The 26,102-nt window shown below is 48.1% G+C and overlaps 1 protein-coding gene across 1 annotated transcript in view; it reads left to right on the top strand.

Moving 5' to 3' along the window:
• LOC105494349 (inter-alpha-trypsin inhibitor heavy chain 5) overlaps nucleotides 1-26,102 on the top strand; it is a 102,297-nt gene that overhangs the window by 70,240 nt on the left and 5,955 nt on the right. The window contains exons 8-12 of the mRNA XM_011762682.2: nucleotides 8,863-9,031; nucleotides 15,218-15,527; nucleotides 18,262-18,821; nucleotides 21,739-21,792; nucleotides 25,211-25,327. Coding sequence (XP_011760984.2) covers nucleotides 8,863-9,031; nucleotides 15,218-15,527; nucleotides 18,262-18,821; nucleotides 21,739-21,792; nucleotides 25,211-25,327 — 1,210 coding nt within the window. The remainder of the gene's footprint in view (nucleotides 1-8,862; nucleotides 9,032-15,217; nucleotides 15,528-18,261; nucleotides 18,822-21,738; nucleotides 21,793-25,210; nucleotides 25,328-26,102) is intronic.

Raw genomic sequence — 26,102 nt, forward strand, 5'->3', positions numbered from 1 at the left:
AAAAGCCCTTGTCCAAGAGCATAAAGACAACGAGTTGGAAACTTTTATGGCCCCAGAGAGCAAGTGTGGCTTTCTAAAGCCAGACACTTAATCCCCTCGCGAATCAGGCCTGTACACCGATTGTATTCATCTCCATGAAAACTGCGATACATATCATCATACATTTTATATGTCTGTTTTAAAAGATCTCCAGGGAAGACATTTCCACAGTCCCCTGTGGTCATCTTTTAAGGAATTAATTTCATGACTCCAACATGTATGTTTTGGGGGTCCCTGTCTCAAGCAGGTTAGCCCCTTTCTAGCATAGAGGCCCCTAGAGGGAGCTTAGAGGACAGGAGTGTGGCTTCCTGGGGTGCCCAGTGTCTCTTCCTTCAGGCCTAGTTAGTTGGAAAGGGCGTTGAGGGTGAGTGGTGACTAGCTTTGTCCATCACCTGCACTGGAAGAGTCTACAGCTTTTCCTAGCCATGATCATGCGGTCTCAGGATTGGGAGGGACCCTGAACGGGGGTCTTGGCTGCTCAGCCCTTTGGAGGTGGGAAGGCAAGTCGAGGGTTAACAGAGCCAGTGGCTGCAGTCTGCAGGAGTGAATGAGGTTGGGTGGCTGCTGCAGTCTGCCGGGGTTGGTGGGGCTGGGTGGCTGCAGTCTGCGGGGGTGAATGAGGTTGGGTGGCTGCAGTCTGCAGGGGTTAGTGGAGTGAGTGGCTGTAGTCTGCGGGGGTGAGTGGAGCTGGGTGGCTGGAGTCCGCAGGGGTGGGTGGGGCTGGGTGGCTGGAGTCCGCAGGGGTGAGTGGGGCTGGGTGGCTGGAGTCCGCAGGGGTGGGTGGGGCTGGGTGGCTGGAGTCCGCAGGGGTGGGTGGGGCTGGGTGGCTGGAGTCCGCAGGGGTGGGTGGGGCTGGGTGGCTGGAGTCCGCAGGGGTGGGTGGGGCTGGGTGGCTGGAGTCCGCAGGGGTGGGTGGGGCTGGGTGGCTGCAGTCCGCAGGGGTGAGTGGGGCTGGGTGGCTTCAGTCCGCAGGGATGAGTGGGGCTGGGTGGTTGCAGTCCGCAGGGGTGAGTGGGGTTGGGTGGCTGCAGTCCGCAGGGATGAGTGGGGCTGGGTGGCTGCAGTCTGCAGGGGTGAGTGGGACTGGGTGGCTGGAGTCTGCTGGGATGAGTGGGGCTGGGTGGCTGCAGTCTGCAGGGGTGAGTGGGGCTGGGTGGCTGGAGTCTGCTGGGATGGGTTGGGCTGGGTGGCTGCAGTCCGCAGGGATGGGTGGGGCTGGGTGGCTGCAGTCCGCAGGGGTGAGTGGGGTTGGGTGGCTTCAGTCCGCAGGGGTGGGTGGGGCTGGGTGGCTGCAGTCCGCAGGGGTGAGTGGGGTTGGGTGGCTGCAGTCCGCAGGGATGGGTGGGGCTGGGTGGCTGCAGTCCGCAGGGGTGGGTGGGGCTGGGTGGCTTCAGTCCGCAGGGGTGGGTGGGGCTGGGTGGCTGGAGTCCGCAGGGGTGGGTGGGGCTGGGTGGCTGCAGTCTGGAGGAGTTAGTGCCTGCAGTCTTCAAAGGTTAATGGAGGCTGTTTGCCCCTATATGCCTGGCCCCTCTGGAACGAGGGCAGGAGTCCATCCACACGGCCCTCCTCTGAGTGGGAATGGAGCCACCGGGAGGTGCCTGGGCTGCCTTCCCTGGTGCACGCAAGGACAAGTTGCAGCTGAGGCCTTACAAGGTCATAAGGAGCCTGTAGCTGCTGAACTGTGGGAAGGAGGGTAGAGAGATTGAATAACTCTTCCTAAAGCAGGATATCCATCATGTGGGGGAAAAAAAAAAAATGCCAGCTTAAGAGCGAGGGGGGTCCCTTTGGAGGTTCTTGGCATACTGTGAAGGATCCCTGAGGATGTCAGCAGCTAAAGCAGCAGCTCCACCACAGGTGGCCTTCCTGGCAGGCCCCCGTGCAGCCTGACCATGTTGGGCCCAGCAGTGTGCAGCGTGGAGACTCTCAGGAGGGCCTGAGAACTGGGCCCAGCACTGCCCTACCACTGCCACTGCATGCTGCTGTCCCTCCCATCCCAGCCAGCACCTTCAGTCCTTCCTGGGTGGGGACTACCTGGACTGTGAGTGCGCAGGGTCCAGTCCGTCTGATGCTCACATGGGCTGTGCTGGCTCTAAGTGAGAGGAGGGGCAGGGATGAACCAGGGTGAGAAGGGACCAGTGCCCTGGCTGAGGCCGCCCCTGCCTGTGGAGTGCAGTTCTCTGAGTTATTGATCATCACTGCAGCTTGTCTATCAGGCAGCTCGGAGCTTCCTGCACATCCTCTTTCTCAGTAGTGTCTGTCTTAGGTTCTCAAGGGCTGGGTTGTGTCTCATGTCCCTTGCATTCACCAACAGGGCCTCTCTGTCCTTCTCCTCCCCTCTGTTTTCCTCTTTCTCCCTCACTCTTTCTGTCTCTTTCTCTATGTCCCTGAGTATTCTGTCTGTCTCTGTCTCCTCTATCTCTGTTCTTCTCTGTCTGTCTCTGTCTTATTTGTTTAATAATACAACAGATATTTCCTAAAAGCCTACAATGTACAAAATGCCACCATGTTGGGAGGGTGGGGCAGGGCAAGGGGATGGCTGTTTTGAGGAACTCCCTGTCCAGTGTGACAGATGGATCATTTATTCACTGCTTACTTATTCAGGACACATTTGTCAAGCATCTCCTATGCACCAGGCACTGCTGGGTATTAAATATAGAACGATAAATATACAATAATAAACCAGAAAAAGTGGCTGGGTGCGGTGGCTCATGCCTGTAATCCTAACGCTGGGCGTGGTGGCTCACGCCTGTAATCCTAACGCTTGTTGGGTGGATTACCAGGTCGAGAGATCGAGACCATCCTGGCCAACATAGTGAAACCCCGTCTCTACTAAAAATACAAAAATTAGCTGGGCATGGTGGTGTATGACTGTAGTCCCAGCTACTCAGGAGGCTGAGGCAGGAGAATTACTTGAACCCAGGAGACGGAGGTTGCAGTGAGCCGAGATCGCACCACTGCAGCCTGGCGATAAAGTGAGACTCTGTCTCAAAAATAAATAAATAAATAAAATAATAAATAAATAAATAAAACAGAGAAAGCTCCTGCACACAAAAGCATAGACTGGAGATGGACAGACCAGTCAATGCACAGAGAGAGAAGGACATTCTGTCTATCAACGTGAAAGGAGAGAGCAGGGGTCCATGCTTTGGGGAATGGTGGCCAGGGCTGGGAGGCAGGGAAGGGCTCTCTTGGAAGATCATGTGTAAACCCAGGATTGCAGGACAAGAAGGGACCTGCAGCAGCAAAGACTGAGAGGAAGAGGAAGGGAGCTCCAAGGAAAGGAAACAGCAGGTACAAGGTTCCTGGGGAGGGAAGGAGCTTGCAGGAGTCATGGCGGCACAGTGTGGACATCCCGTAGCTGGGGTACGTGTCAGCCGGTGCAGCATCAGGGATGGAGCTGTCACCTGTCTTCACTGTTGAGTTAGGAATGGCCTCACCAAGGAGGGGACATATCAAGTGAGTTCTGAAGGGTGGCCGTAGCTCAACATGTAGGGAAGGTGGGGAAGGAGGGCAGCCCCTGGTGCCACTGCAGGAGGTCATGAGAAAGCAGGGTGGGTTTAGGGAAGCTGGGTGTGAGCGAATCAGACCTTAGAGTTGGTAGCCGGGGCAGACTAGCAGGAAGTAAAGACAGGAATTTGAACCGGGACCATTTATTTTAATGAGAATTTTGTATCCAAAAGGAGACATTAGGCCAGGTGCAGTGGCTGACGCCTGTAATCCCAGCATTTTGGGAGGCCGAGACGGGCGGATCATGAGGTCAGGTGATTGAGACCATCCTGGCCAACATGGTGAAACCCCATACAAAAAATTAGCTGAGCGTGGTGGTGTGAGCCTGTAATCCCAGCTACTCGGGAGGCTGAGGCAGGGGAATCGCTTGAACCCGGGAGGTGGAGGTTGCAGTGAGTGGATACCGTGCCACCGCACTCCAGCCTGGTGACATAAGATAAAAGATAAGATAAGATACATTAGACTTTATGCTGAGGGCAGTGAGGGGCCATGGAAGGCTTTGAAGAGAGGAGGGTTGAAAATCTACGTTGCAGTAATGCAGGGCCACGCTAGGTCCTTCCTAAAGCGCAAGCCCTTTGTCGTTCCACTTCCGCATATGGAAATTTATCCTAAGGGAAGAGTCACGGGCACAAAGACTTAGGGATAATGAGCTTCCCAGCAGCGCTGCTCAAATATTCCAAAATATTAAAACATGGTGGATGCGTGCAGGAGGATGTTGGGTTGCTGTTAAAATGATGTGGCAAACATTTCTCCATTGATATGAAAACCATATGTGATATGTTACAGTAAAGAGAAACTTTACAGCATGATATGTGTATTACATGATCCCACTTCCTTTAAAATCACACGTGCACATGCGTACACCCGGGGATGTTTCTGAAGTGGTATGTGGCACACCAGCGTTTTAGTAGTGGTGGTCTCTAGGTAGGCGTGATGATGTGAGTTGTATATGTTTTTCTTCTTACCTTTCAAAAAATGAGTAATATTTTTGTATTAAGAAAAAATACAAAGGAAGAAAAGGAATATCAGTTTATGGTCACAGGGATATTTAGGGAGAGGAGTTGGAATTCCAGGGTGGTGGCGAAGGATGTGAGGGTTACACATTCAACATGATGTCCAGGCTTCTGCCCTGGACCACGGGTGAAGGTTCCAGTGTCCTCTGTCCCGGGACAGAGAGCAGCAAAGGAGAGGGAGATTTAAAAAGATGAAGGTTCCATTCTCCGCCGAGTCGATTCTGAGCTACCCGTGGGACACGCAGGGAAAAACGGTTGGCAGGTTGGTCTGGATGGAACAACGGAGGCCAGCTCCAGAGATAAGCCTGGAAATTCACAGATGACGATGGTAGTTGGCACTATGGGGGATGGATGATGTCACCTGCAGCAGTGTCTGGTGTGAGAGTGGAGCTGAGAACCTCAGCTGAGAAAAGGACCGTGTGACTCACCCTGAAGGACCAGCAGAGAAGGAGACACCAGCAAAGCCCCGGGGAGGGGCCGGGGAAGCCAGAGCAGGAGGAGTTTCAAGAAGGGAACAGCACAGACTTGACAATGTCTTCTGGAGAGTGCTGGCGCGGCTTGGGTGTGGGTTCTGTTTATCTGCATGGGATACTTTGACATATTTCCTGGGAGTGGGAGCCAGGCATGGGAGAGGACAGGAAACTGCTGCGGAGAGCCCCTCTGAACAAGCGGGGTGTAGGGGGATAGGAGGAGGGAAGAGCAGAGGAGAGAACAGAGAATAGTGGAGGTCTCCGAGCCCTGGGAATGAAAAGGAGCATTCCATTGCTGTTCTTTTCTCCCAGAAGAACTTGTTGCATTCTTCAGTAGGATGAGAAGGTAGATTTAATGAAATATGTTCATTGTTCTTGTCCCCGGGCAGGTGCAAAAATCCTGCAGTGCCTTCCTTTTTTTTTTTTTTTTTTTTTTTTTTTTCTGTTTTGAGATAAGAGTCTCGCTCTATTGCCCAGGCTGGAGTGCAGTGGCGTGATCCCAGCTCACTGCAACTTCCACCTCCTGGGTTCAAGCGATTCTCCTGCCTCAGCCTCCCAAGTAGCTGGATTACAGGCGTGTGCCACCATGCCCAGCTAATTTTTATATTTTTTTTTACTAGAGGCAAGGTTTTACCACATGGGCCAGGCTGGTCTTGAACTTCTGACCTCAAGTGATTTGCTGGCCTCAGCCTCCCAGAGTGCTGGGATTACAGGCGTAAGCCAGTGTGCCTGGCACGTGAGTGCCTTCTGCAAGGATGTTACAGGAGATGAATACACTAATTGATGCCAGAAATGCAGCAAAAGAAACAAAGAAATAAACAGAGCCCATCAACATACAGGGACTTGGAAGAGATCACCAGATTTGCTGCACATTAAAAGGGTGACAGCTCCAAGTAATCTCGCCTCCAGTCGTCCTGGGGCTGCAGATTCTGTTGCTGTTTGTGCACGTGCTGCCCCTGAAGTCAGACTCCCTGCATTTTAATCCAGGCTCCCATGGGGCATGATGCTCAGCCCCTCCATGCCTCAGTTGCCCCATCTGTTAAATGGGAATACTAATAGTTACTTTCTCTCAGGTGGCTTGTAAGAATTAGAATTGATCACCTCAACATAGGAAGAGCCTGTCCACTCAGCGTATGCTTGGGGAGTAGAAAGCTCCCAGGAAATGCAAGCTGTCAATATCATCAGCATCGTCATCATCATCCTTCTAATGATACCATCAACTCCATTGCTTTCTCAACCTGGGAATGAAGAAGTGCTGGGAAGTGGAGGAACATTACTTTAGCAAAAACCCACGGGGAGCGAGTTAGGCAAACATTTGCTCAGCCTAGAAACTCTTAGTTCACTAGCCCTACAGAAAAAAATATAATGTGCAGATGTGTTTTATTTATTTTTTTGAGACACAGTTTCACTCTGTCACCCAGGCTGGAGTGCAGTGGCACGATCTCGGCTCACTGCCATCTCCGCCTCCCAGGTTCAAGTGATTCTCCTGCCTCAGCCTCCTGAGTAGCTGGGATTACAGGTGGGCCACCACGTCCAGCTAATTTTTGTGTTATTAGTAGAGACGAGGTTTCACCATGTTGGCCAGGCTGGTCTCAAACTCCTGACCTCAGGTGATCCACCCACCTCAGCCTCCCAAAGTGCTGGGATTACAGGTATGCACCACCATGCCTGGCTAATTTTTGTATTATTAGTAGAGACGAGGTTTTGCCATGTTGGCCAGGCTGATCTCTATCTCCTGACCTCAAGTGATCCACCTGCCTCGGCCTCCCAAAGTGTTGGGATTAGAGGCATGAGCTACCACACCTGGCCTAATGTGCAGATTTAAAAATAGATGCATTGAGAATAGTTTTCTGAATCAGAATTTGAGGTTCCTATAAAATTCAAGTTGGACAGTTTGATATGGGATGAGCAGTTGGATCCAGGATTGAGAGGAGGCTGAGGAGTGAGGAAGAGGGAAAATTCCAGAGGGAAAGGATACAAAAGCAGTGGTTATTTCACCTAGCCAGAGAGGCCGACGGAGCCATCTGTCTGAACCTGGGGAAGGGAGGAAAGGCAAAGAGTCATGAACCGGGGAAGAGAGCCACAGCTTGTTTTGCGAGTGTTCCGGAACTCCTTAGCACATGTCCTTCTGGAACTCACCATTCCCGACTTCACTGTTTTCTCTCAAGCTCTGCTTGGGCTTTCCACCAGCAAGTTACAGCCACCAGCAAGTAACAGTAAACCCATCTAGAACTCTGATTGTATGCCTGGCCCTGCTCGGAGCCCTTTTCATCTCAATCCTGATTTAATCCTCACGACAACTTGATGAGGCAGGTACTATTACTGTCCTGATTTTATGGATGGGGTAACTTGGGCGCAGTGATATCAGAGAGCGAGTAAGTGAGGGAGCTTACTGCTCAGGGCCTCACAGAGAGTTGGGGGGGAACCCAGCCTCAAGGGTGACAGCTGGCCCTGAAGCCTGTGCTCTTCACCTTCGTAAAGGTGCCAGGTGTCCTTTCATGGTCGTTACGCAGTGAAAGTCCCTGACCGCCTATGCTGAGCCTCTTTAAGTGTCTAACAACAGTGCTACTTGGGAAGACAGTGTTTGCTCACAGTGTCTGCGGATTACTCTAGAAACCTTTTCTAAGCCCCTAGAGTATTTCTGGTTTCAGGTCATATGGCTTCTTTCCTCTTTCCATGCGTCACAGCTGACTTTAGTGCATGCCTGTTAACACTTAGCAGCCGCTATCTCACCTGTATTACTTCCCGGCTTTGCTCAAACCGCCTGCCTTCTCTTCAGAATGCCCTTCCAAGCTGGGTGCAGTGGCTCACACTGGTAATCCCAGCACTTTGGGAGGCTGAGGCAAGTGGATTGCCTGAGCTCAAGAGTTCGAGGCCACCCTGGGCAACGTGGTGAAACCCCGTCTCTACTAAAATACAGAAATTAGCCGGATGTGGTGGCTTGCACTTGTGATCCCAGCTACTCAGGAAGCTGAGGCAGGAGAATCATTTGAACCTGGGAGGCAGAGGTTGCAGTGAGCTGAGATTGCGCCACTGCACCCCAGCCTGGGTGACAGAGCGAGAGTCTGTCTAAAATAATAATAAGAAGAATGTCCTTCCAGTTCTTTCAAGGTATTCTTTAAACCTCATCCTCAAATTCCTCTTTCTCTGTAAAGCCTCACGTCACTCCAGTCCACAGTAATAATCTTTTCAATTCCTATGATGTTTATCATTTGGGCCTTTAATTTTATAATTCATTAAACTTTCATTCATTCACCGGCCTCACCTTTGTCTAGCACCTCCTTCTTGTCCCTAGGTGATAGGAAGATGAAGGAGACCCACCTGCCGAGAACTCACAACCGAGTAAGAGAAGGAGATGAACAATCATCATGGTGTGATGCGTGCTTTCTCATAGGAGTGCGTTGAGGGCTTTGCCAGCCTAAGGGAGAGAATGATCAGCTCTCTTCAGAGAAGTTAGAAATATTTCGAACAGAGAATTTGCATACTTGCCTGGCTCTTAAATAGGAGGGGCTTGTCAAGTGAAAGATGGAAGTAGGGCAGTGGGGAAGAACATTCAGGGTCAAGAGAACAGCAGTGGTGGAGATGCAGAGGCCCAAACCACCGTGGCGGGATGCAGCTTTCATAATGATTCACTCATGTCTACAACCGTAACATCTTTATACCATTCTTTCCAGTCAGGTAACCAATTCCTTGACATTCAGCCAAGTGCCCTTTACATAGTTGACACTGAATTTGAACCCTGACATTGTTCCCGGGGGTGACGGTTTCCCGAACAGGGGATAAGTGGACTCACGTGAGTGACTGTGACTGGTTTTGCTTTTGTGTTTGCCTAGACCAAGGATGCCCTCTTCACGATTCTCCATGACCTCCGACCCCAGGACCGTTTCAGTATCATTGGATTTTCCAACCGGATCAAAGTATGGAAGGACCACTTGATATCAGTCACTCCAGACAGCATCAGGGATGGCAAAGTGTACATTCACCATATGTCACCCACTGGAGGTAAAGATGACACCTTCTTTTCACATTGGCTTGGCTTTGACATAATAAGTTTTCTTTTTTCTTTTTGGCTGAGAGACAAAGATTTGAAAGCTGGGGTTGATGGCAGGAAAGGAGACTGCGGGTGAGAGCTTTCTCAGCAGCCTAGGTTGCTCCGAATACCAAATCCGTGCTCTCAGTCTCCAAGTGAGGCTGGTGAAGTTCTGGGGGAAAATAACCTGATAGGTGTTTGGAGGCTTTCCTGGTTCATCTCATGGATCCTGTTACAAAAAGTCTTGCTGATACAAAAACAATACTGTTTTTGTAAAGGTTTGGGGGTGGAGAATTAAAGCCACACGGACAAGCCAGTGGTTCATGCACAGGGGCAGGTGGAACTGCTTTGCAAAACAAGGCGGGGCAGGGGCAGGTGGAACTGCTTTGCAAAACAAGGCGGGGCAGGGGCAGGTGGAACTGCTTTGCAAAACCAGGAGCCCTGTTGGTAGACCTGCAGCAGAGTGAGTGAAACCTGTATCCGGGTGGCCTGGGAGGGTTGCGGAGGTAAAATGTGATGGGGAGGATGTGGGCTCTCAGCCACTGCACACTTGTCTTGGGTGGTGCCCAGGTAAGGGTGCAGAATGTTAAGAGAGGAAAGACCATAAAGAATTCTGAGAAGAGTGGACAATCAGAGCAGTGTGTTACCCAGCTGTCCTAGATGTTAAGTTCTCCCAACTCAGGACCTGCGCCGTGCTCTTGCTGTTCTCTGTATCAACAGTGCAGTGGACACAGAAGAGGTGCTCAGTATTGGAGCAGAGCATTTAGAACAACTGGACCTACTCCCTCCCTGCCCCCTGCCTTACAGGCTCTGTACAGAGACACCACCTCCTGGTTAATTCCACTTCAGTTATCTGGAAACCTACAAAACACTCTTCAGTCTTTTCCCATCTGGAATTTTCCATCTTTCCTATATTCATGGTTTCCCAATCCAAGACAAAGCCCTCATTTCCCAAATGAACTTAATTTGGAACTTGATCTTGCTGGGCTGGTACTTTCATTTACACTGGGATTTCCTACTAGCCTCCAAAACAGTATAATCTCAGAACTGTTTTGATGTTTGATGAGAGAAATAGAAGATTGGATTTAATATGATAGTGATAATCTACGGCAGGAAATCCAAATCCATAACACCGTAAAATTCTTGAAGGAACAGATTTCTCTTCATGTTAACATAGCTCCCACCTCCATGCATGGTTCCTGACACAGAGGGCATGCTCAATGGATATTTGTAGATTGGATTTATTTTAATGGTCCTGCTTACTAGAAGAATGATGTGTGTGTGCTGGTAGAGTGGGGTCCATGGAGTAATAAACAGCTTTAGAAAATAGCTGGGCCGGGCGGGGTGGCTCACGCTTGTAATCCCAGCACTTTGGGAGGCCACGGCAGGTGAATCACCTGAGGTCAGGAGTTCAAAACCAGACTGGCCAGCATGGCGAAACCCCGTCTCTACTAAAAATACAAAAAGTTAGCCGGGCGTGGTGGCAAGTGCCTGTAATCCCAGCTACTTGGGAGGCTAAGGCAGGAGAATTGCTTGAATTTGGGAGGCAGAGGTTGCAGTGAGCCAAGATCACGTCACTCCAGCCTGGGCGACAGCAAGGCTCTGTCTCAAAATAAAAAGAAAAAAAAAAAAAGAAAGAAAATGGCTGATGTATGTTAGGGTCTTTTGGACTCCAAGCCTTAGAAACCCCATGGATTTTTTTTCTTGACACCGCCTTGCCCTAGCCTCTGCAGGTGAGCAGTAAATCAGCCTGCTTCTCTCTAAGATGTGTAGCGTCAGGATTGAGAGCATGGATTTGGAAGCCAGGCTGCCTGGGTTTGAATCCAGCTCCACCTTCTCTGTGCCTCAGTTTCCTCATCTGTAGAATGAAGATAACAATGGAGTCGTTATCAGGATGGAGTGAGCTAAAGCATTTCAAGTGGTTAGAATGGTCCTGGCACATAGAAAGTCCTCTTTAAGCATCGATGTGGCCATTATTTTCGGGTAACCCCTCTCACTGGTGCTTGTGAGTCCTTTGATGACAGCTCCTCTCTGTTTTCAGTGGGCAGGAGGTGCCCCCCTTAACATGGGCTTGATGCCAATCCCTGCAGGGCCTCTGGTGGCTGTGTGCCATTGGGAAAGCTAATCCATCCCTCTGCCTGGGCTCTCCTTGGCTTTAAAGTGGAGTGAGAGATTTGGCACCATTGCTGAATACAGACACGAAAAAAAAACAAATGCCAGTTCATCCTTGCCCACACATCCAGGGGCACTAAGAAATTAGACTGGGCCTTAAGAAAGGCAAATTAGGCCAGGCACAGTGGCTCATGCCTGTAATCCTAGCACTTTGGGAGGCCAAGACGGGCGGATTGCCTGAGCTCGGGAGCTTGAGACCAGCCTGGGCAACACGGTGAAACCCCATCTCTACTGAAATACAAAAAACTAGCTGGGCGTGGTGGCTTGCACCTGTAGTCTCAGCTACTGGGAAGGCTGAGCCAGGAGAATTGCATGAATCTGGGAGGCAGAGGTTGCAGTGAGCCGAGATCGCGCCACTGCACTCCAGCCCGGGTGACAAAGTGAGATTCCATTTCAAAAGCAAACAAACAAAAGAAAGACAAATTAGTGATTCCAATAAAATGTTAAATAACTTTCCTTCCATTTGGACTCTGCATCTTAGCAAGAATTACGAACATTTGGTCATGGACATAGCCTTATCTACTTTTTTAGCTAGAAAATCTGGAGGATGTAAAGCCATGGGGGAGATGATCTGGTTATCTCAGATGTGGTACATTTTAATTTTAAATTTTAATTTTTGTGGGTCCAGAGTAGGTATATGTATTTATGGGGTATATGAGGTATTTTGATACAGGCATACATTGTGTGATAATTACGTCAGATAAATGAAATATCCATCACCTCAAGCATTTGTCTTTTGTGTTACAAACAATCCAATTATACTCTTAGGTATTTTTAAATGTATCTTGAAATTATTATTGAATATAATCACCCTGTTGCACTATCAAATGCTAGATCTTCTTCATTCTTTCTAACTACTTTTTGTACCCATTAACTATCCTTCTGCACCACCCTCTACTACCCTTCCCAGCCTCTGGGAACCATCGTTCTCTTTATCTCCGTGAGTTCAATTGTTTTAATTTTTAGTTCCCACAAATAAGCAAGAACATGGGAAGTTGGTCTTTCTGTGCCTCGCTTAATTCACTTAATATAATGAGCTCCAGTTCTATCCATCGTGTTGCAAATGACAGGATCTCATTCTTTTTTATGGCTGAATAGTGCCCCATGGTATATATGTACCACAAATGTGGTAAAATTTGCAGGTAGAGAAAAGTGCCTCCAGTCAGGATGATGGATGGTGGTGATGGTCATCAAACTCTTAAGTTTACCACAAATCATGAATTGGACACTTAGAATGGGTGATCTTTTGGTATATAGATTTTATCTTAAGCCATTTGAAAAAAAAAAAACAAAAACAAAGGAAATAGGTGTTCACACTACAGTAAAGTCTCTGCTTTACTTGGTGATGGATGCTGGTAGCTTAGTTCAGTGGAATTCTTAGCTCACCCAGAAACCTCACTGTAGCTGGGATTTCAACCTCAACCACCCAACCACCTGTCTCTCCATCCACCAAACAGATACTTGTTCAGCTCCTATCAAAGACACAGGCCCCAACTTTATTTATTTATTCATTTTGCTCCCAAACTTAAATTGTGTGATTTATTTTAATCATAAAGTAGTAAATTTAAGAATACATGGGGCCAGGTGTGGTGGCCCACGCCAGTAATCCCAGCACTTTGGAGGCCAAGGTGGGCAGATCACAAAGTCAGATCAAGACCAGCCTGGCCAACATGGTGAAACCCCGTCTGTACTAAAAAAATAGAAAAATTAGCTGGGCATGATGGCATGTGCCTGTAATCCCAGCTACCCAGGAGGCTGAGGCAGGAGAATTGTTTGCTTTAACCGGGGAGGCAGAGGTTGCAGTGAGCCAGGATCACGCCACTGCACTCCAGCTCGGGCAAGAGAGCAAGACTATGTCTTAAAAAAAAGAAAAAAGAAAAAAAAATACATCGGTGGCTGGGCATGGTGGCTCACACCTGTAGTCCCAGCACTTTGGGAGGTTGAGGTGGGAGAATTGCTTGAGCCCAGGAGTTTGAGACCAGCCTGGGCAACATATTGAGACCCTGTCTCTAAATAAAAAAAGAAGGAAAAGAAAACATGGGAACATTCTTTTTTAAGGAAGCAGTAACCTGTAGTGTAACATACATGCAGAGAAATGCACATGTAGTAAGTGTACAACCTGATATGTTTTCATAAACTGAACAGAACCCGGACCCAGATCAAGAAACAGAACATTTAGAACTCATGTTCTCACCCCATGTTTTCCATGGAAGTGTCTATTCTAAGACATTTGAGGAGTAAAGAAAATCATCCAAAGAAAAGCAGGAGAGGAAAAACCTCCTGCTGTCCACAGATACCTGCTAATGTCATTGGTGTTTATTCTTCCACCGTTTCTCAGAGTTGAGATTTGTTTTCTATTTTGTAGAGGTTTTCTAAGCCACATATTCCTGATAAAGTTTTTCTTCCCTGTCGTCCCCAACTTCATTTTATTTATAAATTTATTTATTTTATTTTTATTTTTTCTGTTGAGACAGCATCTCACTTTGTTGCCCAGGCTGGAGTGCAATGGCACAATCTTGTCTCACTGCAACTTCCGCCTTCTGGGTTCAAGTGATTTTCTGACCTTAGCCACCCGAGTAGCTGGGATGACAGGCATGTGCCACCATGCCTGGCTAATTTTTGTATTTTTGGTAGAGACAGGGTTTTGCCATGTTGGCCAGGCTGGTCTCGAACTCCTGACCTCAGGTGATCTGCCCCCCTTGGCCTTCCAAAGTTCTGGGATTACAGGCATGAGACACCGTGCCTGGCCGGCCCTCAAATTTAATCAGAGCTGTTGCTGACAAGGGCCTCTGAAGGAAAAAGGGTGGCTAAAATATTTCATGCCCCCTTCCTCTGTGGGGTTCTGACAAGCTGAGGTGATCTGAAGGGCCAGGAAGCCAGGAAAGGAGGGACGATGAAGGCAACAAATTCATTCTTTCATCAGCTCCAGCCAGCCCTGGACAACGCTGGAAGGCATCTGAGATGTCAGCAGCTACCCTCCTCCTCTTCATTCCGTGCCCCTCCTCCCTTCTGCAGCTGTTTCTCCCTGCTCATTCCTGCTGTCCTCTACGCTCAACATCTTCCTGCTCTTTTCTTTTCTTTTTTTTTTTTTTTTTGAGACAGAGTCTCGCTCTGCCGCCCAGGCTGGAGTGCAGTGGCCGGATCTCAGCTCGCTGCAAGCTCTGCCTCCCGGGTTCATGCCATTCTCCTGCCTCAGCCTCCCGAGTAGCTGGGACTACAGGCGCCCGCCACCACGCCCGGCTAGTTTTTTGTATTTTTTAGTAGAGACGGGGTTTCACCGTGTTAGCCAGGATGGTCTCGATCTCCTGACCTCGTGATCCGCCCGTCTCAGCCTCCCAAAGTGCTGGGATTACAGGCTTGAGCCACTGCGCCCGGCCCTTCCTGCTCTTTTCAAAACCATTCTCAGAAAAGGGCACAGAAGTCACTGAAGCTCAGGTAGTGGAGACTGCTAAACTAAGGTGTCACCACACGCCTTCTGGAGAAGGTTTGTTACAGCGGGATAGTCCCCGGTCGCTTATATGCATCTAGTAAACGATTTGCATTTAGCAAGTTTCTGGATGGCCCCCTGACATCTCACTCCTATGAGCACTTGGGTGGTTGAGCGTGAACTGCAGCTATGAAAGTGCATTCAGGCTGGGCGCGGTGGCTCACGCCTGTAGTCCCAGCACTTTGGGAGGCCAAGGTGGGCAGATCACTTGAGGTCAGGAGTTTGAGACCAACCTGGCCAACATGGTCAATCCCGTCTCTACTAAAAATACAAAAATTAGCCAGATGTGGTGGTGTGTGCCTATAATCCCAGCTACTTGGGAGGCTGAGGTGGGAGAATTGCTTGAACCTGGAAGGTGGGGTTGCAATGAGTGGAGATCGCACCATTGCACTCCAGCCTGGGTGACAGAGCGAGACTCCGTCTCAAAAAAAAAGAAAGTGCATTCAGGGTGGGGAGGTGAGTGTAGAGGCTTGAGCTGTCCCGTGTTGGTGTCCTGCAGGCACAGACATCAATGGGGCCCTGCAGAGGGCCATCAGGCTCCTCAACAAGTACGTGGCCCACAATGACATTGGAGACCGGAGCGTGTCCCTCATCATTTTCCTGACGGATGGGAAGCCCACAGTCGGGGAGACGCACACCCTCAAGATCCTCAGCAACACGCGAGAGGCCGCCCGAGGCCAAGTCTGCATCTTCACCATTGGCATTGGCAACGATGTGGACTTCAGGCTGCTGGAGAAACTGTCGCTGGAGAACTGCGGCCTCACACGGCGTGTGCACGAGGAGGAGGATGCGGGCTCGCAGCTCATCGGGTCTGTGGTCTGTCTTCGTAGGCATGCGAGGCTGGTCGAGGGGCTGAGGGGTGGCTGTGGTGGGAACTCAGAGAGGACTGTGTTGCTGCACCCCAGACTTGCATCCGCTGACAGCGATCACAGCTCATTGCAATGGGAGGTATCACAATGTGTTTTGAAGCCCGGCAGATCAGAGTTCAAATTCGGATCCTCCTTTGTGACTTTAGGCAAGATTTTTTTTTTCTTGTAATGGAGTTTCACTGTTGTTGCCCAGGCTGGAGTGCAGTGGTGTGATCTCAGCTCACTGCAACCTCCACCTCCCGGGTTCAAGCGATTCTCCTGCCTCAGCCTCCCGAGTAGCTGGGATTACAGGCATGTGCCACCATGCCAGGCTAATTTTGTATTTTTAGTAGAGATGAGGTTTCTTTCTCCCTGTTGGTCAGGCTGGTCTCAAACTCCTGACCTCAGGTGATCTGCCCGCCTCAGCCTCCCAAAGTGCTGGGATTACAGGTGTGAGCCACTGCACCCAGCCCTAAGCAAGATTTTAAGACAGGCTATACCTCCGTTTTCTCATCTGTAAAATGAGGATTATGGTTGGTTGCAGAATTTAATGAGAAAATCGCTATGTAAAAACAGCATGTAAAGCATTGGCACAGTGGCCATCCCATATTAAGTATTTAATGAGCTCTCATGGATCATTGACATCCTGATATTTCAAAGCACTTTCTAGTCAGTGTACTTTTATCCTACCCTGTGAGTAGTAGAGTACTGTTATCTCCATTTTGAGTACTAGTTAAAAGATACTTTTATTTAGAAGCAAAACCACCAGATAAAACTGGTAAATAATCAGATTATTTTGAGGTGGAGAATAAATGAGATCTTTTAAATGAGAGGTTGGAGAAAACTTAGATCTTTTAAAACAGAAATAGCTTCCCTCGGATATTATGTTGCCACACACAGTCTGCCACGTTGCTGTTGACTGAGCGAAATGCCAACTCCCAGTTCAGCGTGAGGCCCTTGAATCTGCACCATGGCATATGTGGTATCTACTTAAAAGCAGAGGGGAGGTTTGGGTAGAAATACGGGTGTTTAATAGCCATAATCAAAGGACATTTATTAATGATAAATGGAAGTAGAGGTCCCTACGGTGTGCAGTAAAGACAGGTCCTCGGTTTGGGATTCGCCACCATTTCCTCCCATGCTTCATGAAAGATGTAAATGAAAACACAGATTTGCTTCCCACATTTTAAAAATTATTCAAAGCTAGAGTCAAAGGGGAGAATCTGATGCACTGGATAATAGAATTGAGATTCAATAAGGCATTCAGAAGCAAAAGCAATTATGCTGCAACAAGTCAGCTGCACTGCCATCCCACTGAAACTATGATCAATACCCGGCATTTATGAGAACTTATGATACACCAGGAATTTCTATGTGCATTATCCCGGATGAGCCTCACAGAAATCCTAGGAGATAGGTGTATTAGGGTAAAGGCTACGCTGCAGTACAGAGATGACGAGAGGCAAAGGCTGAAATAAGATAGCCATTTACTTCCCTCTCCTGTAATGGTAACGGGCTAGATCCTGCTCCAGAAAGTCATTCAGGGACCTAAGCTCCTTCTGTTTTATTGCTCTGCTTCCCTCAGGTGTTGTCCTTAATGCTATAGGATTGAAATTTGGTCACTATCACTCTAGTTTTCTAGCCACAAAAAGGGAGAGAGAAAAGAAAGCCAGCATGAATTTTAAGCAAATATTGAGAAGTTGCACATCTCACGCCTACCCATATTCCATTGGGAGGCCATAGTCACATGGCCATTTGTGGCCTTGATGGAGGCTGGGAAATGTAGTTTGCAGCTCGACGGCCAGAGCTCAATTCTCATGAAAGAAGGGGAAAATGGACTTTTGGGGACAGCTAGCAGGTGACCAAAGAAGTACTGTTAACATCCTGATTTTATAGATAAGGAAACTGAAGTTCAGAGAGGTTAAGTCACATGTCCCAAGACACACAGCAAGGAAGCGACAGAGATGGAAGTCTAATTCCACAGCCTATACTTTGTAGATCTTTTGAAAGGGAATTTTAATTGTCTCCTGACTTAACAAGAAGCAGCCATGTAACTTAACTACAAGAAAAGCAAATGCAAGCAAATGTTATACGCACAAACTCACACAAATCAGGTTTCTCAAGTAGGATGTGCTGCTTAAAGCACATCTGGAATTTGTATTTGGTCCTAAGAAAAAGGTTTTTTAAGAGGTCCTTTGAGAAATGTAAGTGTGCACAAAGGAAATTTACAAAGAATAGTGAGGGAATCTCAAAACTGTATCACAGGAAGAATAGTTCATGAAACTGGGGATTGATCAGGCTTAAAGGAATCACAGCATTGGTTTTTAAGCATCCAAATGTCTGTTGAAATGGATTAGACTAATTCTGTGTTGTTCCAGAGGCAAAACTGAAACCAGTGGGTGGAAATTTCAGGGAGGAAGATTTTAATCTACTAGAAGGAAGTTCTTCTCATCATGAGAGCAGTTGAAAAACAGCTCAGAAGCCATGTGAGAGAATGCATTCCCTCTCATCAGTGGTGTTCACCCTGCTGCCTCGTGACCTCCTGGCAGAAATATTGTGTGGGGTGCCATGTTGGACTTGATCGCTTCTAAAATCAGACTCATCCCCCTGAGAGTCTGCATTTTCCTTTAGGACTGTCCTGCCTGCTGTTGGAGCAGGGCCCTGATCTCCTTCTTTCCCTGTGCTTCCACCGCAGGTTCTACGATGAAATCAGGACCCCTCTCCTCTCTGACATCCGCATCGATTATCCCCCCAGCTCAGTGGTGCAGGCCACCAAGACCCTGTTCCCCAACTACTTCAACGGCTCGGAGATCATCATCGCAGGGAAGCTGGTGGACAGGAAGCTGGATCACCTGCACGTGGAGGTCACCGCCAGCAACAGTAAGAAATTCGTCATCCTGAAGACGGATGTGCCTGTGGGACCTCAGAAGGCAGGGAAAGATGTCACAGGAAGCCCCAGGCCTGAAGGCGATGGAGAGGGGGACCCCAACCACATCGAGCGTCTCTGGAGCTACCTCACCACAAAGGAGCTGCTGAGCTCCTGGCTGCAAAGTGACGATGAGCCGGAGAAGGAGCGGCTGCGGCAGCGGGCCCAGGACCTGGCCCTAAGCTACCGCTTCCTCACTCCCTTCACTTCCATGAAGCTGAGGGGGCCGGTCCCGCGCAAGGACGGCCTGGAGGAGGCCCACGGCATGTCGGCCGCCATGGGACCCGAACCGGTGGTGCAGAGCGTGCGAGGAGCTGGCACGCAGCCAGGTATGAGGCACCTGTGCCAGCCAGGTGTGGGGGACGCAGGCCTGAGATGCCACTCACCTCCTCCACAGGGAGCCCCAGCAGGAAGCTGTGTTAGTCCATCTTGCTATAATACTTATAAATAATAACCCAGACTGGGTATAGTAGCTCACGCCTGTAATCCCAGCACTTCGGGAAGCTGAGGTGGGATCACTTGAGGCCATGAGTTCAACACCAGCTTGGGCAACACAGAGAGACCCTGTCTCTACAAAAGAAAAAGAAAATTTAATTATCTATGTATGGTGGAATGCCTGTAGTCTCAGCTACTCAGGAGGCTGAGGAAGGAGGATCAATGGAGCCCGGGAGTTTGAGGCTGCAGTGAGCCATGATGGTACCACTGCTCTCCAACCTGGGTGACAGAGCAAGACCCCGTCTCCAAAAAACAACCAACCAAAAAGCAGTAACGCTGTATAGAGCTCGTAGTCTTCAGAGAGTATTGTACACTGTTGTACGCACATTGCTATACACTGTGGCTGTCTAGAGAAATGAGAAAAAGGTGGCATTTGAGTCAGAAATATAGCCTAGTGAGGTCAGTCCATCAATAAACCATCAATAAACTGAGTGCTTGCCAGGTTTCAGGCATGGGCAGAAGCACTGAAATGAACATATCAATGCCCATTTTTCAGTGCCTTTCTGTATTTTCAAGCACTTCAGAGTTATGTAGTATAATTTAATTGTATGCTTGATTTTATTTTCCCGAGAGCACGTGGGAAGGACCAAGGTACGGATTCTTGCAAGAATCCGATCTTTACATGTCAGTCTCTGAGAATCCGAACAGAAGCAGGCACGGTCAGTCTCGGTGCCATTCTGCTGGGGGTACGAGTAGAGACCAGAACAAGAGAAAGGAAACAGTGAAACCAAAACAGGGCATTGTATTCCTGGCAGATCTGCTTGTGGAAAATCGCGTTTCATATGCATCACATTTTTTTGGGTTCCTGTCAAGTTCTGTCTCCTAGGAGAGGAAACAGGTTGATCAGGCCCTACTCCGCACCCCACCAATGCTGTCCCATTTATTCCTCACACTCTGAAGTGTTAGAAAGACCTGGGTGTGGAGAAAGCGTGCAGTTAGGATTCACCAACCTTCCTGACCAGCTGTGAGGCCCGAGGCAGGTGTCTCAACCTCTCTGAGCGTCCATTCTCACTCCCCAGCTTGAACACGGAGATAATCATAATTTCCCTGCAGGGCTGTTGTAAGGACTACATATGGAATGCCATGGGCACACAGTGAGTTTTGCACAAATGTCAGACATGCCTTCCATGGAGGCACGGAGTACCAGAAATTTATTGATAAGTTCCGATCCCGATAGCAAGGTTACAATTGACGTGGCTATTTCAGAAAGGATGGAACTTGTCTTGGCAAAACTTACACAATGTTTGCTGTGATTAAAAGCATGTGGCAGGATGCCATCACTTTCTACTCATGAGATCCATGCCACATCCAGGAAAAATGGCTTTCTGAGTAAGATCTTGATGACAGGTCATCAGCGCAAATCTCTACAGCTTCAGGAGAGATCAGACCCAGGTGATCTCTGTCCAGAAAGACAGAGGAGATAACCAACTGATTACTCAAAGGGATTTTTTTTTTTTTTTTTTGAAAGAAAATTCTTCCTTTCCTTAAAGTTCTGATGGTTTTTAAATTTAAATTTAAATTTTTTTTGAGAGTTGGTGGCAGCTGCCACTCCTCAAAGCAGTCATCCAGTCATCCATCCTCTTTCCTGGCAAATCTGCGTTCTGCCCAGATCATGCTGGTCAAGACCAGTCTTGAGAAGCGGGTGCTTCAAGAACGTTTCGAGATCTCACTCGTTAATTTCTGGGAGCAGTAAAAACCAGAGAAGAGGAGCACAATTTTGCTAGTACTAACAATTTGACATAAGTTATTGATTTTATTTATAGATATTAATTACTTTTAGGTTATTCTTTCATTGAATATTCAGAGCACCAGTACTTTGAAATACAGAGTGTTTCCAAATCTTCTGCTTTGTGAATTCCGCCGCACACGTAGCTACAGACACTGGATTATAACTGTACCTCTTTTTTTACATTGTTGTTTGTTTTTGTTTTTGTTTTTATCATGAACGTAAAATTTACCACCTTACCCATTTTTAAGCGTACAGTTCAACGCTGGTAAGTGATGTTAAGTATATTGACACTGTGATGAAACAGATCTCTAGAACTTTTCCATCTTGCACATCCAAAATTCTACAGGCCCACTGAACAACTCATTTCTCCCTTCCCCTATAAATATATCTCAAGTGTGATAAAATATTTTCCCCTATAATATACACAAAAATAACAGAAAAGAATAGTATCTAATTCGTAGAAGAATAAAATAATTAATCCTGCACACTTTACACTCCACTTGTGTAGCTTCTATTATTTTCTTTTCTTGTCTTGTCTTTTCTTTTTTGAGACAGTCTCACTCTGTTAACCAGGCTGGAGTGCAGTGGTGCAATCATGGCTCACTGCAGCCTCAATCTCCTGGGCTCAAGTGATCCTCCCACCTCGGCCTCCCAAGAAGCTGGGACTACAGACGTGTACCACCTTGTTGGGCTAATTTTTTTTTTTTTTTTTTTTTTGGTGAGACAGGGTGTCACTATATTGCCCAGGCTGGTCTCGAACTCCTGGGTTCCAGTGATCCTCCCACCTTGGCCTCCCAAAGCACTGGGATTATGGACATGAGCCACCATGCCTGGCTTTACTTTTGTGTTTTGAGGCCAAGCTGCCTTTTTAAGACTGATGATGTTTTAAAGGGTTTTTTGATTCTTTAAGCTATTACAAATGTACCTAAAAGCTGTATTTTAGTCATTTCTACTCTCTCCCTTTGTACCTCTCTCTTCATCTTCTTTAATGAATGACCGTGATGTTCTCTTCTCCTTTTTAGGACCTTTGCTGGAGAATCCATACCAGCCAAGAATTAAAATCTCTAAAACATCAGGTAAAGAAAAGGATGCGGTTGTGTGTGAATTGAGAGTAAGAGATGTTTAAAAAGTCTGAAACCAGGCCAGGTGTGGTGACTCACGCCTGTAATCCCAGCACTGTGGGAGGCCGAGGTGGGTGTATTGCTTGAGGTCAGGAGTTCAAGACCAGCCTGGCCAACATGTGAAGCCTCCTCTCTACTAAAAATACAAAAATTAGCCAGGTGTGGTGGCAGGGGCCTGTAGGGGAGGCCGAGACAGGAGAATTGCTGGAACCTGGGAAGTTGAGGGTTCAGTGAGCCAAGATCACGCCACTGCACTCCAGCCTGGACTACAAGAGTGAAACTCTGTCTTAAAAAAAAAAAAAAAAAAAAAAAGAGTGTAAAACCAAGAATTCCATGAAGTCAGTTAAAAATACCAGCTCATTCAGCAACGTATCAAGCCCACAATGTGAGGCAGAGCCTGAGAATTGCAGCTGTCATGAAACCATCGCATAAACACTGTGGAGATAGCACAGTCCCCAGGAATCCTGGCAGGAAACCCGATGGAAGAATAGATGGGTGGCAGAGGCACATTCTGACCCTTATTGAGTTTGGAAGACATTGTTTTAGAGATCCGGAACGTGTATCCTTCCAGCCTCTGCTATGACAAACATAAAATGGTGCTACCAAAATAAAAACGTCTGGTGTGACAGGCAGGCTTTGTTTTTGTTTGCATTTTTTTCAGTTCGTGGTTTCGGAAGGGAAGAACAGATTTTTTTCAAATGTCATGAAATTTCCTTTTGCCAGCTTCCTGGGACTATAATAAAAATTCAGAGGGAAGAACAACCTATGACTGGGTTTTGTTCTGCTGTGTCCATGTCATCCTCTGGAAGTCTCGATTATGGCCTTTCTGCTGCTGTGCTGTACGTGCAAGCTCCTAAAACCAGGGACATCCCAGAGATTAGCCGTGGATAGAGAGTCTGCACAGTCTCCAGGAGACGGACTGGAATTCCTTTGAACACACACGTAGGCTTTACGGAATGCCAGAAAAGCTTCCTCTTGGATGCTGCCTGGAGTAATGCCTTTTTGACCCCTCCCTACTTTTTTGGATCAAGCACTATCTTTCCTTGTAAAGAGATTTGGACGATTTGAGTAGAAATGGTGTGGTATGTGCACATAGAAACTCTCAGCAAACTGTCAGAGGAGCTAGACGGTTGCCCTCTGTCTCCATGGGTCCTGCGTCCCAAGGATCAAACCAAGAGCAGATGGGAAACACGTGAACAAGGAATTGCATCTGTATGGAATGTGCACGGACTCTTTTCCTTGTCTTTATTCCTTAAACGATACAGTGTAACAACTGTTTACATCGCATTCCCTTTGCATTAGTTGTTATAAGTAACCTAGAGATGTATGGAAAGGCTGCACGCAGTGGCTAAAGTTTGGAATCCCAGCACTTTGGGAGGCCAACGTAGGTGGATCACCTGAGGTCAGGAGTTCGAGACCAGCCTGGCCAACATGGTGAAACCCCATCTCTACTAAAAATACAATAATTAGCTGGGCATGGTGGTGCATGCCTGTAATCCCAGCTACTCAGGAGGCTGAGGCAGGAGAATCGCTTGAACTCAGGAGGCAGAGATCGCAGTGAGCCGAGATTGCACCATTGCACGCCAGCCTGGGTGACAGAGTGAGCCTCTGTCTTAATAAATAAAAATAAATTAAAAATAAAGTGTATGGAAGGCTCTGCGAAGGTTATATACAGATACTACACCATTGTATGTCAGGGACCTGAGTACACATGAATTTTAGTATCCGCGGGGGTCCTGGAACTAATCCCCCATGGACACCAAAAGACAACTGTGTGCGTGCCTGAAAAAACGCCAGCAATGCGGGCGAGAACCTTGATCTCCTCTGGGGGCCAGTTTTTCCCCATCAGCAAAAGACCAGCACCTTGAATTTCTTCATACCTTGCAATTTTCCGGGAAGTTGAGGTGCTTCCCAGGGAGAGCAGCCAGATCCTCTCAAGGGCCCTTCTCAGGGATGCTGGGGCAGAAAGGGTTTCTCAGCAGTGAATGCAGGGATGTTAGTTTGTTGCAGCGTGAAAGCCGACTCTGTCTGGCTCGTGCCTATACTGTGCACAGCATGCATGCAGACACATCCACGTGCACAGAAAGCAGAGGGGCATTCAAGAAACAAGTTGTAGGCTGGTGTGGTGGCTCACGCCAGTAATCCCAGCACACTTTGGGAGGCTGAGGTGGGTGGAATGCTTGAACCCAGGAGTTTGAGACCAGCCTAGGCAACATAGTGAGACCCTGTCCCTACAAAAAATAAAAAATTAGCCCGGCATGGTGGCACCTGCCTGTAGTCCCAGCTACTCAGGAGGCTGAGGTGCGAGGACCATTTGAGCCCAGGAGTTTGAGGCTGCAGTGAGCTATGATTGCAGCACTGTGCTCCAGTCTGGTCAACAGAGTGGGACCCTGTCTCAATAAAACAAAAATAAAATAAACAAATTGCACTTGGAATATAAATTAGAAGGTAAATCTCCAATCTAGTAAGAGAAGTGATATAGATTCTCAAGAAATCTTTTATCTGTATAATAAAAGGCAAGACTGTTCACCTTTAACAGGTGAAAATGAGGACAGACAAGAACTGTCAGCTGAACTTTGTGGTCTCCTCTGTGGACAGAAACTTGAGAGCAGTGAAGTCGGTGTGACCCAAAGGAGGGGTTTCCGCCAGTACCCTGACTGTGTGCCTGGCCACCTACTCACTTTTTGCTTCGCTTGCCCCTGCATCTAAGCTGGGCATGGCTCTCAGTGCCTGCGTGCAGGGGTGGCATACAGCTGACGCTGCGAATGAGCCTGGGATAGCCTATGGCTTCCTGGGAGAAGCAGCGCGGTAGATCTCCCGTCATAGGCGAGGAAAGTCCTCTGCATCCGTGCCAGTAAAGGAGAAAGCAAATAGCAAGGGATGTCTGCCTGGGGAATGGAAGCATGGGGACTGAGTACCAGCAGAGGGTGTGTAGGGATCTCTCTCTCCTTCTCCTCTCACCTCTGGAAGCTTAGGTGTCTGTGCTGAGCTAGGGTGTGATGAAAGGAGCATTATATTGGAATTTAGAAAACCTGAAGTCAAATGTTTACTGCTAACTCACTGGGTACTTTTGGGGAATTGTTTCCCTCTCACTCATCTTCCTCATCTGGAAATTGAGGACACTTCCTTCCAGTATCGTTTTCAGGATTCAATAAAATCATTGATTGGCGTGAACCTGGGAGGCGGAGCTTGCAGTGAGCTGAGATCGTGCCACTGTACTCGAGCCTGCAACCTGGGTGACAGAGCGAGACTCCGTCTCAAAAAAAAAAAAAAAAATAACATCATTCATGAGAAAATAGAGAGTAGCACCTCCACAAGGAAGGTACTTAATAAGTGTCTTTCTTTTTCTCTCCTTTTTCTTCTGCTCTGGCAGTGGATGGCGATCCCCACTTTGTTGTGGATTTCCCCCTGAGCAAACTCACTGTGTGCTTCAATATTGATGGGCAGCCCGGGGACATCCTCAGGCTGGTCTCTGATCACATGGACTCTGGTAAGTTCTACCTTCCACTGTAGCATCTGGGCAAGGACAGGTAGGTACTGCATCTGCCTCTGTTCTTCAGATGGATGTCCAGTGATCTGAGGGCCACCTGATAGATGCTCAGTGAGCGTTGTCGGTGGTTAAGGGAAGTGCACTGCGCTTCTGGACTTACGCATCTGCCTCCCTGCTTTATGACAAGTGCCGCCTGGCCTTGGGCTCGTGCCTTCGGAGTTGTTTCCCTTGTGAAATGGAAATAGGGACACTCTATTGGCCTAACAAAGCCATATAAAGTGGATCAAATGAAACTGGATGTGAAGTTGTTTTGTAAATGCTTAAGTGCTTTAGAAATCCACTGTGTAGGCTGGGCGTGGTGGCTCATGCCTGTAATCCCAGTACTTTGGGAGGCTGAGGCGGGCGGATCACCTGAGGTCAGGAGTTCAAGACCAGCTTGGCCAACATGGTAAAACCCCGTCTGTACTAAAAAATACAAAAAAATTAGCCGGGCATAGTGGTGGGCACCTGAGATCCCAGCTACTCGGGAGGCTGAGGCAGGAGAATCTCTTGAACCCAGGAGGCGGAGGTTGCAGTGAGCTGAGATCACTCCAGCCTGGTGACAAGAGCGAAACTCTATCTCAAAAAAAAAAAAAAAAAAGATATCCACGATGTATTATTGTGTATTATTGTCATAGTGTCTATCCATTCAAAAGCTGTGATGCCAGGGAGGCCAGGGTTCTAAACTCATGTCAGTTTCTTGGTGACTTACACAGGACGCTCAGCTGTGAATCCA

The sequence above is a fragment of the Macaca nemestrina genome, chromosome 9 (assembly GCF_043159975.1).
Source record: "Macaca nemestrina isolate mMacNem1 chromosome 9, mMacNem.hap1, whole genome shotgun sequence".
Taxonomy (NCBI): Eukaryota; Metazoa; Chordata; class Mammalia; order Primates; family Cercopithecidae; genus Macaca; species Macaca nemestrina.